Genomic DNA, 20,571 nt, shown 5'->3' with positions numbered 1-20,571 from the left:
CCAGGTACAAGACACACATTTCCCAGCCAAGCATCCACGTACACTCCGCATGCTTCCTTGGCCAAGCATCTGTGTACTTGTGGAGGCAGATGAGACAGTGAATGCTGCTGCCCATGGTTCTCTCCAACAGATGCCAATGGCACCAGAGCCAATTCAGTTCATGAAAGACTAAGGGGCCGGGCGGTGGCGCTGGAGGTAAGGTGCCTGCCTTGCCTGCGCTAGCCTAGGACGGACCGCGGTTCGATCCCCCGGCTCCCATATGGTCCCCCAAGAAGCCAGGAGCAACTTCTGAGCGCATAGCCAGGAGTAACCCCTGAGCGTCACAGGGTGTGGCCCAAAAACCAAAAAAAAAAAAAAAAAGACTAAGTCAAAAAAGAAAAAAACGAGGGGCTGGCAAGGTGGTGCTAGAGGTGGTGCTAGCCTTGCAAGTGCTAGCCACGGAAGGACCAGGGTTCGATCCCCTGGCGTCCCCGATGGTCCCCCCAAGCCAGGGGCAATTTCTGAGCACTTAGCCAGGAGTAACTCCTGAGCACCAAATGGGTGTGGCCCAAAAAAAAAAAAGGGGGGGGGGGGCTGGAGCAATAGCACAGCAGTGGGACATTTTGTCTTGCACGCAGCCTCCCTGGTCAGACCGGGTTTGATCCCCAGCATCCCATATGGTCCCCTGAGCTTGCCAGCAGTGATTTCTGAGCACAGAGCCAGGAGTAATTCCTGAGCATTGCCGGGTGTAGCCCAAAAACCATAAAAAGAAAGATTAAGTTAATGACAGGGCAAGCAGCTAACTTGGGTTCCATCCCTGGCACACCATATGGTCCCCATACCCAGAATCATGCAATTTTCAAAGTCAGAAGTAAGCCCTGCACACCGCAAAGTGTGGCTCAAATACTCAAGAGAAAATCATAGGGCCAGAGAGATAGCATGGAGGTAAGGCGTTTGCCTTGCATGCAAAAGGACGGTGGTTCGAATCCTGGCATCCCATATGGTCTCCCGAGCCTGCCAGGAGCGATTTCTGAGTGTAGAGCCAGGAGTAACCCCTGAGCGCTGCTGGGTGTGACCCAAAAACAAATAAACAAAAAAAAATATCATAAAAGAACTGGAAAAAGAACCTGAAAAAACACTCAACATTTTTTCCCCTAATCAAGCTCATCAATTACAAGCTCATCAGTTTGGGGCCAGAGAGATAGCATAGAGGTAAGGCATTTGCCTTTCATGCAGAAGGACGGTGGTTCAAATCCCATATGGTCCCCCGTGCCTGCCAGGGGCGATTTCTGAGCATAGAGCCAGGAATAACCCGAGTGCTGCCAGGTGTGACCCAAAAACCAAAAAAAAAAAGTTCATCAGTTAGAAGTCATCTATCTGGAGGCCAGAGCCATATTGACAGTAGAGAAGATCAAACCTGGGTTGGCCACGTGTGAGGCAAAAATGCCCTCCCAGCTGTCACTCCAGCCCCTCAAGTTCAAGTTCTACTTTTACCCACTCTGGTGAAAGGACTCTACATGGTCACACCCTGCCCAGCAGTGAAGTAGGGGGCCACGCCCAAAGGGTCAGGGTATGGCTGGGACTGACAGGTGCATTCCTGCTCCCCCAACTGCAGTTTTATCTGGAGTGGTGTGGGGGTCACCTCCTGTTGGTGGTGCTCAGGGAAATCCCTGCTCAGTGCTCAGGGAACCACACAGATCTGGCACCCGAGCGGTATGCCAGGGAAGCAGTTCAGGAAACTCATTTTATATCTTCCTCTTCACAAAGGTCTCAGATCAAGCAGGGAGTGGGATGGGGCATTGAGGGCACAGGACAGGATGCCACCCCCAATAGTTTCCACCCCTCCACCCATGTCCCAGACAAGTAGCGGGGTAGCAGCAAGCTCACCCACATAGCTAAGAGCCCAGGGGACTGGGAACTGCTGAAAATAGATCACCATTGGAGGCAACAAGGTGACATGAATGACTTCATAGAAGGGCCTAGGGAGAAGACCAGGGCCAAAGATAGCACAGCAGAAAAGGCAATTGCCTTGCACCTGGCTGGTTCAGGTTCCACCCCCAGCACCCCATAGGGTTCTCAGAGCACCAAGAGTGATCCCAGAGGGGGATGGAGAGATATCACAGAGGGGAGGGCATTTGCCTTGCACAATGAGGTGGCCAACCCAAGTCCCATCCCCTACATCCCATAGGGTCCCCCAAGCCTGCCAGGAGCAATTTCTGAGCACAGAGCCAAGAGAAATCCCTGTGTGCCGCTGGGTGTGGCCCAGAAAACAAAAGCTACAAAAAATGATTCCTGAATGCAAAGCCAGAGGAAACCCTGAGCACTGCCGGGTATGTGCTCTGCAAATAAATAAATAAATAAATAAATAAATAAATAAATAAATAAATAAATAAATAAATAAATAAATAAATAAATAAGTAAATAAATAAATAAATAAATAAGAAGCCTGAGCATCAGGAGGAACCCCAGCCTCCAAACTGAAATTAACAGTTCAATACGGAGCTGGAGAGATAGCACAGTGGTAGGGCTTTTGCCTTGCATGTGGCCTAGCAGGACAGACCTGGGTTAGATTCCAACATACCATATACCCCACCCCCTGTCTGTCAGGAGCAATTTCTGAAAGCAGAGGCAGGAGTAACCCTAGCACTGCTGGATGTAGCCAAAAATAAAAAACAGTCCAATAAGCTTTTCCCTTCCTATACTTCTGGACTTAAGAAAGCAAATCTTTCATGGAAGTCTCAGGAACGCAGGAGCTCAGGAATGAATCTGCTCTCTTGCTAACTCACCACAAAGCGCTCTACCTGAGAGCCCCTGCCTTAGGGCTGTTTGTTTGTTTGTTTGTTTGTTTGGAAGTAAAATCCCATATCAAATATGACCAGATCAGACCAGATCACTCACCAACTCTGTGACTATGAGGAACCTTGGTTCCCCATCTACGTGAAACTGGTGTGGAGAATCCTAAGGGTCCTCGGAGAGGACTTCCCTCCCTTGACCTCTCTCCAACGAGGCCAGTCTCCAGGCCCAACCAAACCATCTGATTCCACCAATGCAACTTAAACTCTTGCTTATCTAAGTCTCCTCAGCACTCTGCAAATGTTCACCTACCTGTCAATTCGCTTCAGGAGTGAGCCTTACACACAGCCAGGTGTGGCCCAAAATAAAACAAACAAGATAGTTAAAAATAAAGACATCAAGAAAAATAAAACCAACTCTGTAATCCTCATAGACTTTTGTTTTGTTTGGGGGGGCCACACCCTTGGGTGTTCAAGTCTTAATCCTGTCTCTCTTATTAGGAACCTAGGAACCAGTCCTGATGGAGCTCAGATCATATAAAAGCATAAGAAAAGGGGGCTGAGAAGGTGGCGCTACAGGTTAGGTGTCTGCCTTGCAAAAAGATGGACCTCGGTTCGATCCCCCGGTGTCCTATATGGTCCCCCCAAGCCAGGGGTGATTTCTGAGCACATAGCCAGGAGTAACCCCTGAGGGTCAAACAGGTGTGGCCCAAAAACCAAAAAAAAAAAAAAAAAAAGCATAAGAAAGGCTGCATGCAAGACAAACTCCCCTAACTGTTGTACTATCACTCCAGGCCCTGTAATCCTCATTGAAAAATAAAGCATATGCTCTTGTTTCTTTTTTGATGTTGTTCGGTGATTTCTGTGCTCAAGGCTTACTCCTGGATCTGTGTGCAGGGATCATTAGTGAGGGGTTCAGGGTAGCATCTGGGATTCCAGAAACTGAACTGCCTACAAGGCAAGCACCAATCCTCTTACTGTATGTAGGACCACTCCAGCCTTGAAAACTATGCTTTCCTTTGACAGGGATTAGGAGAATTTAAAATCACCTCACAAGCATGTACAATTTTCATGAACTGATTTCTTCTACCCAGAAGAAACCATGATGGGATCAGAGAGAGCTCGAAGGATGGAGGCAGAGGCCCAGGGTTGACACCCCACCAGTCCCACCGGTGGTCCTTGAGGTCCAACAAGTATGAACCAAAAGACAAAAAATAAATTGATGAATGAAGAGTAGGAAAGGATCATGAGCCAAATCTCATCATGTCTTCTGTAATTACTTCTACTTACAGAAGATATGATTTATATATTTCAATAAGAAATAAAAAAAAAAAAAACTGGGCCCAGAGCGATAGCACAGTGGCAGGGTGTTTGCCTTGCATGCTACCAGCACAGGACAGACCTCGGTTAGATTCCAGGCATCCCATATGGCCCCCCTGAGTCAGAGAGACAAAAGAGATGATCCACGCAGACACTTGGCCAGTGCACAGTCAGCTGTGCTTGATCCCTGAAGCCACATATTGTCCTGTGAGCACTGCCACTGGTTACACACACAAGGCATTTGGTTTTGTTTGGGGTTTTTTGTTTGGGGGACACATCCATATTGCTCAAGGATTACTCCAGGATCTATTACTCCAGGTGGGGCTGGAAAGATAGCACAGTTGGGAGGGCTGGGGCATTTGCCTTGCAAGCAGCCAATGGGAGTTCGATCCCCTGAATCCCATATGGTCTACTGAGCATTTCCAGGAATGAAGTCTGGGTGCACATCCAGGAGTAATCCCTGAGCACTGCCAGGTGTGACCCAAAATCAAACAAAAAATACTCATGGCAGGCTCGAAGTAGTAGGCAAATGCCCTATCTACTGTACTAGTTCAGGATTCGCATACATGGGCTTTGGGATGTGACCCAGGGGCCAGTGCCTGGGGAGGGTCTGGGTTGGAGGCCAGCCCTCCACTCTAACAAAGGGCATAAGAAATCATCAGGAAATCTACGGGAAGAAAAGCCATTGGACTTATCTACAAGCTTTGGTCAAGGAATGACATCCCTAGCTTACTCCTAGCTCTTTGTTCAGGGATCAATCTTGACAGGGCTCAAGAGACCACTTGCAGTATCAAGCACTGAACCCAGGTCAGTGCAGAAAAATGCCCTCCTTGCCATACCATCACTCTGGCCCCTCTTGTGGACTAAATTTAATCTGAGGACTACCCCTGGCCTACACACGCAAGGTGCCAATCCAAGGATGCACTGTGCAAAGCAGGAGCTATCCTAGCTGTATCACCATTCCCTCCACTGCTAACCTACGATCACGGTGTCCCCATATTCCAGAAGCAGCTGAGGAGGGGCAGAGTTCCCCAATAGCACCATGCAACTCCAAGTATGCCTGAAAAGGCCCAGAGCTTCTTCCAACAGGAGCCAGACACCAGGGCCAGCAAAGATCCAAAGACAGTGAAAAGAGAAAAGAATGGGGACCAGCAGACATAAATTGGGGTCTCCTCTTCTCCCTCATTTCTATAAAGCATGCTATAATCTTCCTGGAACTCAGCTGTCAATGAAAGGAGGGACAGCTGGATTGGGAAGGCATCTCAACAGGCTAGTGACACAGGAGACCAAGGTTCTGACCACAGACACCTTAGGGATCCCTGAACACAGCCAGGAGACTTCAAAGCAGCACAGTCAGAGGAACCCAACAGCCACCAGGAGCCGGAAAAGGAAAACCTTCTTAATACATATCTAGTATTAGCATCCTGTAACTTCTATAACTCTATAAGCACTTACTTCTGCCATGAGAAAAACGAAACCACAGTAAACAAATGCTCCTGAGGATTGAATAACCCCCCCAAAAAGTATCCTTGAATATGCTTCATATGGCCCTTGGGGGGGGTGGTTGGGTCACACCTGGCAGGGCTCAGGGGTTACTCCTGGCTCTATGCTCAGAAATCGTTCCTGACAGGCTCAGGGGACCATGTGGGATGCCAGGATTCAAACCACCGTACTTCTGCATGCAAGGCAAATGCCCTATTTCCGGCCCTCATATTACCCTTTTTGATATAAGGGGGTGTTTACTGCAAAAGCAGTCATGTCATCAAAGTACCTACATGTCAGAAAGTCCAAGAACCACTCTTGGCTGGATTCCATCACAGGATGAAATCTAGAATCAAAGCACAGACTTTAGCCATCCTAAATGGAAACTACTATATGTCTGCTGATGGAAAGATCAGAAAGTGACTGGAATTAAAGACCCAAGAATGACTTTTTTGGGGTTTTTTGTTTGTTTGTTCGTTTGTTTTGGTTTTTGGGCCACACCCGGAGGTGCTCAGGGGTTACTCCTGGCTGTCTGCTCAGAAATAGCTCCTGGAAGGCACGGGGACCCTATGGGACACGGGATTCGAACCAACCATCTTTGGTCCACCTTTGGTCCTGGATCAGCTGCTTGCAAGGCAAACGCCACTGTGCTATCTCTCCAGGCCTGACTTTTTGAAACATATAATAAATCTCATGTAGGTAGACCTAACTAATAAAAACACAATTAGCTAAGTTGTAATATAACTATGGGGCTACTGTAGGACTGAAGCAACAGTATTGTATGTATCAGCACATGCCACACAAGTTCAATCCCTGGTACTAAAAATGTTCCCTTGAGGGGCCAGAGAGAAGGCATGGAGGTAAGGCATTTGCCTTGCATGCAGAAGGACGGTGGTTCGAATCCCGGGATTTGCCAAGAGCAATTTCTGAGTGCAGAGCCAGGAGTAACCCATGAATGCTGCCAGGTGTGACTCCAAAACCAAAAAAAAAAAAAAAAATGTTCCCTTGAATACCACCAGGAGTGATCCCTGAGCACAGAGAGACAGGTATGGTCTGAACACCACTGCGTATCACCCAAAAAACTAGAAAGTTACAGAGCCGGAGCAATAGCACAGCAGTAGAGAGTTTGCATTGCACGAAGCTAACTCGGACAGACCTGGGTTGGATTCCCAGCATCCCATATGGTCCCCTGAGCCTGCCAGAAGTGATTTCTGAGTGCAGAGCCTGAAGTAACCTGAGTGTTCCTGGGTGTGGCCCAAAAACAAAATAAACAAATAAAACTAAAAAGTTACTATGATAACATCCTAATGATTGGGTAATGATAACATTTCTAATGATCCTTCTAATAACATTATACTTATGCAGCCTCAAGAGAGATACCCTGGTTGCTTTCAATATGCTATTCTTTTTTCATTTGTTTTGTTTTGTTGGGTTATTTTTGGGGGGGGGGGGCCACACCCAGTGATGCTCAGGGGTTATATCCTAGCTACTGCACTCAGAAATCGCTCCTAGCTTGAGGGACCATATGGGATTTGGGGGGGGGGGTGTGTGGAACCTCGGCCTGTCCTAGGCTAGCACTCGCAGGGCAGACGCCTTACCACTGTGACATCACTCAGGCCCTCAATATGCTATTCTTCCCCCCACCTCGAGCCTGGCTCATTAATTCTTTTTTTTTTCTTTTTCTTTTTCTTTTTTTTTTTTTTTGGTTTTTCGGGCCACACCTGCTCAGGGGTTACTCCTGGCTAAGCGCTCAGAAATCATCCCTGGCTTGGGGGGACCATATGGGACACCGGGGGATCGAACCACGGTCCTTCCTTGGCTAGCGCTTGCAAGGCAGACACCTTAACTCTAGCGCCACCTCGCCGGCCCCGAAATCTCTTCTTTTTAACTGAATCAATGGTACAAAGTTATTGAAGGTGTACACCAGGGATACAATGTTCCAACACCAATCCCTGCATCAGTGTTCAGATTTCCCCATTACATCCCTCCTGCTGTACAGCCTGCTTCTGATCATCCCCACAACTCAGCCTCAATAAACTACTCCAGTGCTTTAGGGAGCAGACATTTTGTTAAGGTTTTGGGAGCCATGGCTGGTTGCTCAGGAAACAATGGAGAGTGCCAGGGACTGAACCCAGGTCAGCCACATGCAAGGTGGCCTGCTGTACTATGCAGCCCCAGTCATGGCCTTTTATTTATTTGTTTTGTTTTGTTTTGTTTTGGGGGCTACATCAGTGGCTCTCAGGGGTTACTCCTGGCTCTGCCCTCAGGAATCACTCCAGGGACCTTGTAGGATCATGGGAAACAGAACAGGGATCAGCCTAGAGCAAGGTAAATGCCCTCCCTGCTGTGCTATTGTTCCAGCCTTTTTGAAGAAAATTTCACTGGTCCTTTATCAGCAGACAAGGTAACTGATGGAAACCCATGACAGTGGCAGTGCCTAGAGCCAAGTCTGGCAACTGTGTCTCTTACTGGCTCTTACTGGTTAGGGTTAGGGTTAGGGTTAGGGTTAGGGTTAGGGTTAGGGTTAGTAAGTGTCCAGACACTATTCAACATTCTACCGTTCGACTCACAATACTCCTGGACTGTGTGTACCAGGTGCTGTGCTGCTCTGCACATCACTTCCCAACCAAGCGCAAGAAGCAGGGGAGGGCCAGGGCAACCCCAAGGCCAGACCTCGGGAGGCCTGGGTTCGACCCTAATCACCACTTGGTAACTGCTCCCAGCAAAGAGAACCCTGAACGGGGCCAAAAGCAACGAAACTGAACACCATGGGGTGTGGCCCAACTTGTATCCCTCAAACCTCAGGAATGATTGAATTCAAATGTACAAAATGCTAATGCTACATTGGGGACCGGAGAGATAGCATGGAGGTAGAACGTTTGCCTTGCATGCATGGTTCGAATCCCAGCATCCCATATGGTCCTCCGAGCCTGCCAGGAGCAATTTCTGAGTGTAGAGCCAGGTGTAACCCCTGAGCGCTGCTGGGTATGACCCTCCAAAAACAAATAAAATAAAAAAAAATGCTACATTGTATGTAATGCCTATGTAATTTTATAGCATTACTGTCCAACTGCTTTTTTGTTTGTTTTTGTTTTGGACCACACCCGGCTGTACTCGGGGGAGGGAGGGGGGTTTACCCATGGCTCTGTGCTCAGAAATCACTCCTGGCAGGCTTGGAAGAACCTGTAGATACAAGGGGATCAAACCCAGGTCAGCCTCATGCCAGGCAAACACCCTACCTGGTGTTATGTTCCCGGCCCAGGCCAACTGCTTTTAAAAGGTGAGTTATCCCAGCCACCACAGAATACTCAAAGGAGATAAAAATGTAAGTCTGGCAAGACAGAGCCAGGTGCAGGCACATAGCCGTGAGTCAGGATGGACAGAGTCAGGGTGTGAGCATCTGTCTTGCTCAAATATGGATGTGACCAGGTCAGTCTCCAGACTGACACAGACCTGCAGTCCCTATTAAAGAGCAGCCCTGAGCACAGAGTCAGACGTGAGCCTCCAATGTCTGGAGGTGTGCCAAAGCAAGAACAAAACATGGAGCACTGTGGACAGGACTCAAGGCCCAGAGAGCACAAGTTTGAGCACCACAGCTCAGTAACAAGAGTGTGAATACCACAGCTCATTAATAACCAGTGTGTGTGAGCACTAGTCCCTAAGCACCCTGGGCATAATCTCCAAGCGCTGAGATATTAATAGTCCCTAAAAAAAAAAAAAAATTGCCACAAATACCCACCCCCCCCAAATACCAAGATAGCATAGCTGGTAGGGAGTTTGCCTTGCATGCAGCTGACCTGGGTTTGATCCCTGGCACCACATAATATCCCTGAGCACAACCAGGAGTGATCCCTTAGCACAAAGCCATGAGTGAGCCCTGAGCAATATGGAACCCAGCCCCCCAAAATACAAATTTCCCATCTTGGGGCCGAGTGATAGCACAGCGGTAAGGTGTTTGCCTTGCATGTGACCAACACAGGACAGCCGGTGGTTTGAATTCCGGCACCCCATATGGTCCCTTGTGCCTGCCAGGGGCAATTTCTGAGCATAGAGCCAGGAGTAACCCCTGAGTACCCCCAGGTGTGACTCAAAAAAAAAAAAAAAAAATTCCCATCTCCGTAGCAGAACTCAAACATCTACAAGCACCATCTCAGAAGGTAACCACCGGCCAAATGTCTTATCTCGCAGCTGCACCAAGCCGGCTGGTAAAGACTGCCAAAGACTTTCTCACTCAGGTCAGCAGTCACTCAGCTTCTCACAAGCTGGTGCCAGTAAACACTCTAGCACCCTCAACTCTCGAGCATCGTTCTTGGTCCTCCCCTTTAGGGGGAACCACACTCAGCAGGCTGCAAGAGACGACATGAGGAACCGGAGATAGAACCCAGGTCAGCTGCAGATAGGCAAGAGCTCTACTCGTGGTACTGGCTAAAACCCCAGGGATCCAGGCACTCCAGAAAGAATACTGCCCTTCCTTCCTTCCCTTCCAGCCCGTGTCTTCTTTGAGTAACTCAAACCTCACCACTTCCTTCTTCTCTCTGACCAGCTGACTAATAAAGATCCTTCAAGACCCCTGCAAGCAGTTGTGTCCACCTCAAGGCCACAGGGAAGCTCATCCAGAGGGAGGAAAGTCTGCTCAGCATCTGCCCACTCCCTCTGTACTCTGGTGGCAAGTGACACCAGTGCAACCAGTACAGGTGGCAAGTGGACAGGTGCAAGAGCTTCACAAGTCTTTCTCACACCTGAGACAATAACAGAACCTTTGCATCATCCCAAATGACTGCCACCAAATAATTATGAATGAGTGCCATGTCAATCCTGCCTCTTTTCTATGAAGAGCTTTCTGGATTAAGTGCAAAAATAGAGCTAAGTCACTCCTGCTTTTCTTATCTTGGGTTGTCCTTAAGCCATTCTGCCAAGAGAGAGCTGGCCTTCACAATTACAAATTAAAGAGTGGTCTTTCTGCTGAAAGTCTGCATTCCCATGAATAAACGTTTCTATGTGAGCAATCACAAAAAAGGAGGGAAAAATGGGGCTGGAGCGGTGGCACAGTCGTAAGAAGTCTACCTTACACACACCAGCCTAGGATGAACTGTGGTCCGATCCCCTGGCGTCCCATATGGTCTCCCAAGCCAGGAACGATTTCTGAGCTCATTGCCAGGAGTAACCCCTGAGCATCAACGGGTGTGGCCCAAAAACAAACAAAAATAATAATAATAATAAATTTTCAAAAAATAAAGGGCCAGAGAGATAGCACAGCGCTAAGGTGTTTGCCCTGCATGAAGAAGGACGTCCCGGCATCCCATATGGTCCTCTGAGCCTGCCGGGGGTGATTTCTGAGTGTAGAGCCAGGAGTGGCCCCTGAGCGCTGCCAGGTGTGACCCAAAAAAAAACAAAAAACAAAAAAAAAAAAAAAAAACAAAAAGAAAAGAAAAGAAAAGAAAGGATATAGAGGGGAAACTAAAAAATGGGAAATGCATCGAGGGCCAAGTACAAGCCAGCCCCTGGCTCTCCTCTAGGAGAATACTCCTCCCATCCCCTGTTATTAGGCTGGAAGCAGCCCCTGAACACTAACCACCAACTACCTATAGCCCAGAAACAGAAAGGGTTAGAAGGGAGGATACACCAACTTCTTGGAATAAAAAGCTGAGTGAGTTGTTAGGAGTCAGGAGATCAAGTGCCTGCCTTGCAAGCCACTAACTCTGGTCCTATCCCCAGCACTACCAGTCCCTGAGAACTGATTCCGGAATAGCCCCTGACCAAAAAGATGCAGGGTGGTACCCAGCGAAGACACCTGCCTGGTTCACAGCCCACCAGGAATGATCTTGAGCACATGTAGAGCCAGCAGAAGTGCTGGAGCACAACCAGGTGTGGCCCGGAAAAAAAAGTTTATCAAATCACAGCAAGACTTTCTTAGCCTCCAGCAGAGAACAGCTGGCACCTCATGAATTCAGACTGGCCTTTTTTGCAGAGGGAGACCGGAAGGGTCCTGGACTCCTTCAGAGGAGGAAGAGATCTGAAGCACTGAGATCCTTAAGGGTCCTTAAGGTCCAGTAGTGATTGGACTGGAAAATAATGTTCAGCTGGTAACTGAGAAAAAAAAGAAGCCAGAGGGCACAGTAATGTATATTGTCTGAAAACAGCCATAAAACCAGCATTGCAGATAACACTCCAGACTGTTTTGCACCGCAGCTGACCCGGTTTGATCCTCAGCATCCCATTGGATCCCTTGAGCCTGCCAGGAATAATTTCTAAATGCAAAAGCAGAAGTAACCCCTGAGCACTGCCAAATGGGGATCAAAAAACAAAAAAGAAGAAAAAGAAAAGAAAAAGAAAATCAGGGGTCGAATGATAGCATAGGGAGCAATAGGGCATATGCCTTACATACAGCCAACCCAAGACAAACCCAGGTTCAATTCTCAGCATCCCATATGGTCACTGAGCCTTTCATTTTCTTTTTTGTTTTGTTTTGTTTTGTTTTGTTTTGGCCCTGGTGACACTCAGGGGTTACTCCTGGCTATGCGCTCGGAAATCACTCCTGGCTTGGGGGACCATATGGAACTCCAGGGATCAAACTAAGGTCCCGTTCTGGATCAGCAGCGTGCAAGGCACATGTCCTACTGCTGCTCTATCGCTCTGGCCCCCCAAAAGCGATTTCTGAGCACAGAGCCAGTAGTAATCCCTGAGCGCCACCAGGTGTGGCCCAGAAACAAAACAAAAATAAAACAAAACAGGGGCCTGAGAGATAGCACAGCAGTAGGGCATTTGCCTTGCACCCAGCCGATCCAGAACGGATTGTGGTTCAAATCCCGGCGTTCATATGATCCCCAGAGCCTGCCAGGAGCAATTCTGAACACAGAGCCAGGCAGGAGTAACCCCTGCGCGCCGCTGGGTATGATCCAACCCCCCCCCCCAAATAAATAAAATAAAACAAAAGAAAAATAAAGCAACAGGGCTGGAGCAACAGTACAGAGGATAGGTTCTTGAATTGTTCAGGAGTGCGACCTCAGTTCGATCCACAGCAGCCCGTATACTCCCCAGAACTCACCAGTAATGATTCTGGAGTGCAGAGTCAAGAGTCAGCCCTGAGCACCAAAAATAAATAAATCAAAACCTCTTTCTTTTTTTTTTTTTTTTGGTTTTTGGGCCACACCCTGTGACGCTCAGGGGTTACTCCTGGCTATGCGCTCAGAAGTTGCTCCTGGCTTGGGGGACCATATGGGACGCCGGGGGATCGAACCGCGGTCCGTCCTAGGCTAGCGCAGGTAAGGCAGGCACCTTACCTTTAGCGCCACCGCCCAGCCCCATCAAAACCTCTTTCAGCATAAAAGATAAAAATGTATTTGGGAGGTTTTAGGTGAGTGCTCAGGGCTCCCTCCTGGAGGTACTCAGGAACCATATGGAGTGAGGAGATTGAATTGGGGTAGGCTGCCTACAAAGCAAGAATCTTATCCAATGTATTATCTCTCAAGTCCCCTAATGTGATAAATTCATTTATTATTATTATTATTATTATTATTATTATTATTATTATTATTATTGGTTTTTGGGTCACACCTGGCAGCACTCAGGGCTTACTCCTGGCTCTACACTCAGAAATCGCTCCTGCCAGGCTCAGGGGACCATATGGGATGCTGAGATTGGAACCACTGTCCTTCTGCTTGCAAGGCAAAAACCCTACCTCCATGCTCCAAATTCCTCGGCCCCAAATTCTTTTTAATTTTTTGCTTGTTTTTGAGCCACACCCATTGACGTTCAGGGGTTACTCCTGGCTATGCACTCAGAAATCGCTCCTGGCTTGGGGGTATGGGACTCCAGTTTGATCCATATAGGGATCAAACAGCGGGATCAAAATACGGTCCGTCCTAGACTAGCATGCGCAAGGCAGGCACCTTACAGCATGCGCCACTACTCTGGCCCCTAAAGAGATAAGTTCTTAATTTATATGGAAACAAATCCGAGATGGTACAGGGATTTTGGTGCTTTGCCTTACACACTGCTGGCACATCTAGCCTCCAAATAATTAGGAGAAATTAGGAAAAATTATGATGACCAAGTTTTCACACTACAAACAAATAAAATAGGGCCAGAGAGATAGTACAGCGGAGAGGACACTTGCCTAGCACTCAGCTGACCCAGATTTGATGCCCAGCATTCCATAAGGTCCTCTGACCCCCTCCAAGAGTTATTCCTGTGTGCAGAACCAGGAGTGACACCTGAGCATCGCCAGGTATGGCCTAAAATCCAAAATTAATAAATAAAATGAACCAATATTTCAAACTGAACTTGAATATCTTTTTCTTAAACTCTGGAAATTCTTATGAATGAGGGGGAAAAGGACCACAGGAAACTACAAGGGCAAGTCTAGGAGCCACTCCCAGTGGCTGGAGCCAGAGCACAGTAGGGAGGACATTGGCCTTGCATGCAGCCAACCTGGGTTTGAGCCCTTGGCATCCCATTGGGTCCCCAGAGCCTGCCAGGAGTGATCCCTAAGCACAGAGCCAGGAGTAACTCCTGAGCTCCGCTGGATGTGGCCCAAAAACCAATAAAAAAAAAAAAAATGCATGATTTCCCAAAGCAAGAATAACAAGAGAGCTAGGTCCCAGTCATAAACTTGTCTTATCATAGGGATCTACAGCACTGCTCAGCAGATTTTCTTCATCCCTTATCTAAGGCTCAGAAACGAGGGGGTTTGCCAAGAGCCTCTCCAAGCAGAGCAGTGTACCCTGCTACATGGCCTGCATGTGCCTCAGAGAAGCTGCCTAATTTTTCTACAGAAATTCTGTTAAGGTGGTTGTCTATTAACAGTGACAGTCCTCTGACAAGAAAGTGTTTTCTGAGTATAAAGAGTTTTATTCAGAAAGGTAGAGGAGAACCGCACTCCACACCTGCTGCTTGGAGCTCTGGCCCAACATGGCCGTAGTGAGTTGGTAGGAAATCTGTTTGAAAGCTTCCTAACTTGCCAGGGCAGGAATGAGAATCCATATTAGGAACCAGGGAAAAAAAAAAGGAGAGCTTCAAGTGTCCTTCTAATACTACTAGAAAAATGACTATGGCCAGAGCTATTCCAATAACCAATAACAAGGTTTCCCAGAACTTTGGGACAAAGGTAAATCCACTGTTCCACTTAACAGCTGTACAATACAAAGGCCTGTTTCTACACCTACTTTTTGGAGTCTATAGCTGGAGGTGGGGAGCACCCAAAACAATAGCACAGTGGGGAAGGCACTTGCCTTGCACTCTCGGCAACCCAGATTTGATCCCCACCATCCCACATGATCCTGGAGCCCCTTAGGAGTGGTTCCTGAGTGCAGAGCCAGGAGAAAGCCCTAAGCACAGCGGAAAGTAATCCAAAACCAAAATTAAAAAATCGGGGGGGGGGGGGGGGGGGGCGGGCCGGGCGGGTGGGCGCTGGAGGTAAGGTGCCTGCCTTGCCTGCGCTAGCCTAGGACGGACCGCGGTTCGATCCCCCGGCGTCCCATATGGTCCCCCAAGTAGCCAGGAGCAACTTCTGAGGCGCATAGCCAGGAGTAACCCCTGAGCGTCACAGGGTGTGGCCCAAAAACCAAAAAAAAAAAAAAATGGGATTCCTGGGGCCGGGCGGTGATGCTAAAGGTAAGGTGCCTGCCTTGCCTGCGCTAGCCTTGGACAGACCGCGGTTCGATCCCCCAGTGTCCCATATGGTCCCCCCAAGCCAGGAGCAACTTCTGAGCACATAGCCAGGAGTAACCCCTGAGCATTACCGGGTGTGGCCCAAAAATAAAAACAAAACAAAACAAAACAAAACAAAAATCAGGGGAAAAAAAAGGTCAGTGACTTCAATTCCATATTTGTAATTTCTGGTAGTAAGCAAAATTAAAGCAATACAGCCTTCATTTTTCAAATATGAAAAAAGATAAAAATGATCTATTACTAGCTATCCTGGTAAAACAACAAGGTACTTTAATTTACCTAGCAATTAAAAATTCAGGGGCCATAGGCCAGAGTGATAGCACAGTTTGCCTTGCAAGCGGCTGACCCAGGACTGACCTCAGTTTGATGCTCGGTGTACCATATGGTAGCCCAAGCCAGGAGCAATTTCTGAGTGCATAGCCAGGAGTTGCCCCTGAGTATCACTGGATTTGGCCCAAAAACAAACAAACAACAACAACAAAATCCAGGTGGCCAGATAGACAGCACAGTGGTAGGGCGTTTGCCTTGCACACGGCCAACCCAGGACAAACGGTGATGTGATATGGTCCCATATGGTCCCCTGAGCCTGCCAGGGATGATTTCTGAGCACAGAGCCAGGAATAACCCCTGACTCAAAAACAAAACAAAAAATAAATAAATAAAACAAAAAGCAATAACAATTAAAACTTCAAATTTGGGGCTGAAGAGATCGAACAGTGCTTGCCTTGTACATGGCTGACCTGAGTTCAATCCTGGCACCATCCACCAGCATTGACAGGATTAATTCCTGAATGCAGAGCTAGGAGTAACCCCTAAACATAGCTGGGTGTGGCTCAAAAACCAAAACAAACTCAAAGAATAATTGACAGAATATTCTTTTTAAAGACCAATATGTAAATCTACTTTTGGGGGATGGGGTTTTGGGCCATGTCCAGCCATACTTAGGAACACTCCTGGTGGGTCTGGGATCAGGCTCAAATCCTGATCAGCGAAAGGTCCCTATGGACCTGTACTATCCCTCAGGCCCAAATAACACTAAAGTTAAAAGCATTATGGCCACTGCCAATAATGTCACAAAGAATATCAACTTTTAATTGCTTAGGTGATTACTTAGCAACCCCACATAACCCAGCATTTGCAAAGCCTTTTGTAACTACAGCTGTCAGGCTTCCAGTTGGACAAACTACTCTGAGGCCTTCCACAGACTGGAATTAGGCACAAAATAGCACAGAGAGGCAATGGCCTTGCATGAGGTGAATCTGGATTCAATCCCCAGTACCCCACATGGTCCCCAAAGCACTTCCAGGAGTAATCACAGAAGACAGAGCCAGGAGTAACCCCTGAGCATCACTGGGTGTGGCCCAAAAAGAAAACAGAAAGAATGAAATCCTCTTAATATACAACATGCATTTATTCGAGGTTTAGAGCCTGAAGCCCTGTCCCCTGCTTCCCCTTCGGACATACTAGTTTCCTGATATCTGCTTCTCAAACGAGTGGAGAACCATACCTTCAAACACAACAACTCATTTCCAAAGAATAAACTAAAAGGGGTTGGAGTCATGGCACAACGGGGAGGGCATTTGCTTTGCATGCAGCGGACATGGGTTCAATCCCACACATCTCATATGGTCCACCAGGAGTGATTCCTGAGTACAGAGCTTGGAATAACTGAGCACTACCAGGTGTGGCCTAAAAGGCACCAAGAAAAAAAAAATTTTTTTTTTCATTAAAAAAGATTTGAGGGTCCAGAGCGGTGGCGCAGCAGTAGGGCGTTTGCCTTGCACACAATGGCTGACTGACTAAGACAGAACGTGTTTCGATCCCAATTCGATCCCCTGGCTTCCCATTGTCCCCGGTCCACCTAAGCCAGGAGGGATTTCTAAAGCGCAAAGCCAGGAGTAACCCCGGGTGTGGCCCAAAAACAAAAAACAAAAAAAAGAGAGACTTGAAACAATCAACGTTGCCACAGGCTAGAATCCCTGTCTATACCAGTTTTTAATTCTGAAAGAGAAAACCCTCTTACACCATATTGTAAACATTTAACAAAGTGTTGATGTGTTCAGTAGAAAATATTTTGACTTCAAAAAAAAAGTAAAAAAAAGTAACTGACTTCTCAAAGAGCCACCTTTCCTTCATTTATAATGAGAGTAAAACAACAGCAGCAACAACAAAAATAGTGGCCCTCAGCCATAGTATAATGGGGAGAGAGCTTGCCTTGCACATGGCAGACCCCGGATTAAATCCTGGGCATCCCATATAGGCCCCTTCACCCCAGCCAGCAGGAGGAGTGCAGAGCCAGGAGGAACTCCAGAGCACTGCTGGGTGTGGCCCCAAAAACAAAAACAAAAAAAAAAAAATACAGTAAATGGGCGTGCATGGGGAGATGTGTGAATGTGAGTGCATGAGTGTGTGAAAGTGTGTTGACTGTGTGTGAGTGTAAATGTGTGTCAAAGTGTGAGCATGTGTGTGCTTAACACATCAGCTTCTGTCTGGGTGAGAGCTGTGACACGACAGCCGAGTGTCTCTCTCTCCTCTCAGAACTCAAAACGCAGCCCTGCGACGTCCAGCAATTCCCACTGGCGCTCAGAAAACAAGAACCCTCAAGGAGGGAACCGACCGGCGCCGAGGCAGCTACAACTCTGCGATGGGCCCTCCGGAGGTCCGGAGGAACTCACTGGGTGGACGACAAGCTCCGCGGGGGCTGCGAGGAGATAGAGAGGTGCTGGGTGGGCCTCCCTCCGGCACCCCGCAACTGAGGCGCCCGGCCCGGCGCGCCCTCGGCCGGGAGCAGTAGCCGGGGCCGGGCAGGACGCCGAGCGCTGGCCCAAAAACATGGAGGCCTGCCTGCAGAGGGCGGCGAGCGTCGGCCGGAGCGGGGAGCGGGGAGCCAGGCGCGGGGCCGAATCGCCGGAACCCCAAGCCGGACGGACGGAAAGGACGGGACGGACGAGCGTCTGGAGACGGGACGCGGTCTCGGAGCCGGAGCCGGAGCCGGAGCCCGAGCCGGAGCCCGAGCCGGAGGCCGGAGCCCCGAGCCCTCCGGCCTGGAGACGTGGGTCCCGGACCGTGCAGGCCTCTCCCGCGGAGCTCGCGAAGGGCCGCCTACCGTGCGGGTGGAGGGCAGCGGAGCCAAAGTGCCCGGGGCGCCCCCGAAGCCCCGCGTCGCTCGGGGGGTCTCGGGGCGGCGAGCGAGAAAAGTTTGCAGGAGCCGCGCGGCTGACAAAGAGCGGCGGGGGTCCGCCTCGCCACCCCCCCGCCGGCCGGCCGGCCGGTCGGGCGGGCGCTTTTGACAGCTCCGCGCGCGACCGGCCCGGGCCGGACGCGGGGAGCCCGGGGCCGCGCGAGCCGAGCGAGCGAGCGAGCGAGCGACCCGACGATCGGGGCCCGGGGAGGCGACAGCAGCGAGCGGCCGGAGCCCGAGAGCAAGGCCCGGCTTGGCAAAGTAAAGTGCGGCGGCTCGGCCTCGGCGCGGGGGCCCGGGGCCGGGCCCGGGGGTGCGCGCGGTGACAGCTCGGGCCTCCCGCCCGGCGCCCGCGCTCAACTTACTTCTTTCTGGCCCTCGGGAAGGGGGAAGCGCCATCTTTGCGCGGCCGGCCCCGAGGTCTTTTGTCTGCGGCGGCGGGCGGGGCTCGGGCCGGGGCGCAGGGCCTCTCCGGGGGCCGCTCGGGCGCCCGCGGTCCTCCCTCCGACGACATCCAGTGGTGCGCGGCCCGGGGCGCTGGGCCCCGGGGGGCGCCGGGGGGGCCGCTCCCCGCCGTGGCCCGCCGCCTCCGCCCGCGCCTCCGCCTCCGCCTCCGCTGCTCGGGGTGCCTGCAGGCCCGCCTCAGCCTCTCGCATCGCCCCGCGGCGCCGGGGGCGGGCGGCGGCGGGTCCCGGACACGCACTCACACACATCGGCGCGGGCGGGCGGGCAGGGAGCGGGCGGGGCGGGCGGGCGCGCGCACCCGGGCGGGCGGGCGGTGCGGGCGGCGATCGGGGCGCCGGGGCCGGGCGGGGCGGGGCGGGGGCCGGGCGGTGCGGGCCGCTGCGGGCGGCGGCGGCGGGGCGGGGCGGGGCCGGGCCGGGCCGGGGCCGGGGCCGAGGGCCGAGGACGGGGCCGGGGACGCGGCCGAGGACGGGCCCGCCCCCCGCGGACGCTGTCAGGCCGGGCGGCGGCCGCCCAAGTTTTGACAGCTGCCGCGCGGGGGGCCCGGAGCGGGGGCCCGGGGAGGAGAGTGGAAGTTTGGCGGCGGCGTTGGCGGCGGCGCGGGGCCCCTCGGCACCCCGCCACGCGCGCCCACACGCACACCCGCGCCGCGGGCGGCCCCACTCCGATGCACGCGCGCGCATCGCTCGCTCCCTCGCTCGCGGAGTCACTCCGGGCCAGGCCGGGCCCCCGCGCCATGCGCCCTCCGCCGCCGCCGCCGCCGCCGCCGCCGCCGCCGCTGACCTCACCGCCCCGGCCCCTCCCCGGCCCTCCCCGGCCCCGGGCGCGCGGCTCTGACGCGGCGGGCTCCGGCTCGGCTCGGCTCGGCTCGGCTCCGGCTCCGGCTTGCGCCAAGCTGCCGGACACAGGCCGATCCGGGATCGGGCGCCGCCGGAAAGCCCCACGCGCCGCCGTGTCCCACCCCCGCCCCGCGGGCCCGGTCACGTCCGTCCGCGATGCGCGCGGCTGGCTGCAAGGCCTCCGGGCGCACCGGCCGCCCCGCGGGCAGCTGGCTGTCGGACACAAAGCCGGCCGGGGACTTGGGGCTGCAGAAGCCGGCTGCGCCCGGTGTGCGAGCGGGACAGCTGAGTCGGGCACGGGGACGGGGGACGGGGACCGGGGGCCGGGGCCGGGCAGGGCCGGCCGAGCCCGCGCCACCGTCTGCCCGGAGGAGCGAGACCCGAGGCCCCGGCGTACGCGTACCCGAGGCCCCGTCTTGCGAGGCTCTCAGCGCGTGAGTACAGGGGAAAGGACGCTTCTCTTCCCCGGCCCCCCGGCGTCCACTCCGGCCTGCAATGGTGTTCCCATCTGGGCACAAGAATATTGTTCCATGGGCCAGCGCCTTGTGCAAAAGACTTTCGGGAAATGCCTGAAATAAAGCTTGTCATGAGTCGGGGAGGGAGGGTGAAGTTCAGCGTGTGGGGCCCTCGACTCGCTCGAATGACAGGGGGAGTCTCTGGGTTCGGGCGACGCGCCCACCCCCCGCTCCCATGTCCCCCCTGCGTTTTCAAGAAATCACCAGGGAGCCGGGCGCGGTAGGATACGCGCGCCTGGACGCTTGCTTGCCTTGCCCGCGGCCAAGGCGGATTCCATCCCCAGCACCCCATCCTGATCCACACCCCTACAGCCCTCCAGGGCTTATCC

The 20,571-nt window shown here is 51.7% G+C and overlaps 1 protein-coding gene across 1 annotated transcript in view; it reads right to left on the bottom strand.

Annotated features, from left to right (window-relative positions):
• KMT2C (lysine methyltransferase 2C) overlaps positions 1-19,571 on the bottom strand; it is a 214,602-nt gene extending 195,031 nt beyond the window's left edge. Inside the window, 2 exon segments of the mRNA XM_049785972.1 lie at positions 18,789-19,125; positions 19,304-19,571. Of these exon segments, the coding sequence (XP_049641929.1) occupies positions 18,789-19,125; positions 19,304-19,571 (605 nt within the window).
• Positions 19,572-20,571: the final 1,000 nt, after the last annotated feature.

This window comes from Suncus etruscus, chromosome 13, assembly GCF_024139225.1.
Source record: "Suncus etruscus isolate mSunEtr1 chromosome 13, mSunEtr1.pri.cur, whole genome shotgun sequence".
NCBI classification, from domain to species: domain Eukaryota; kingdom Metazoa; phylum Chordata; class Mammalia; order Eulipotyphla; family Soricidae; genus Suncus; species Suncus etruscus.
This window is presented reverse-complemented; position numbering and strand designations above follow the sequence as displayed.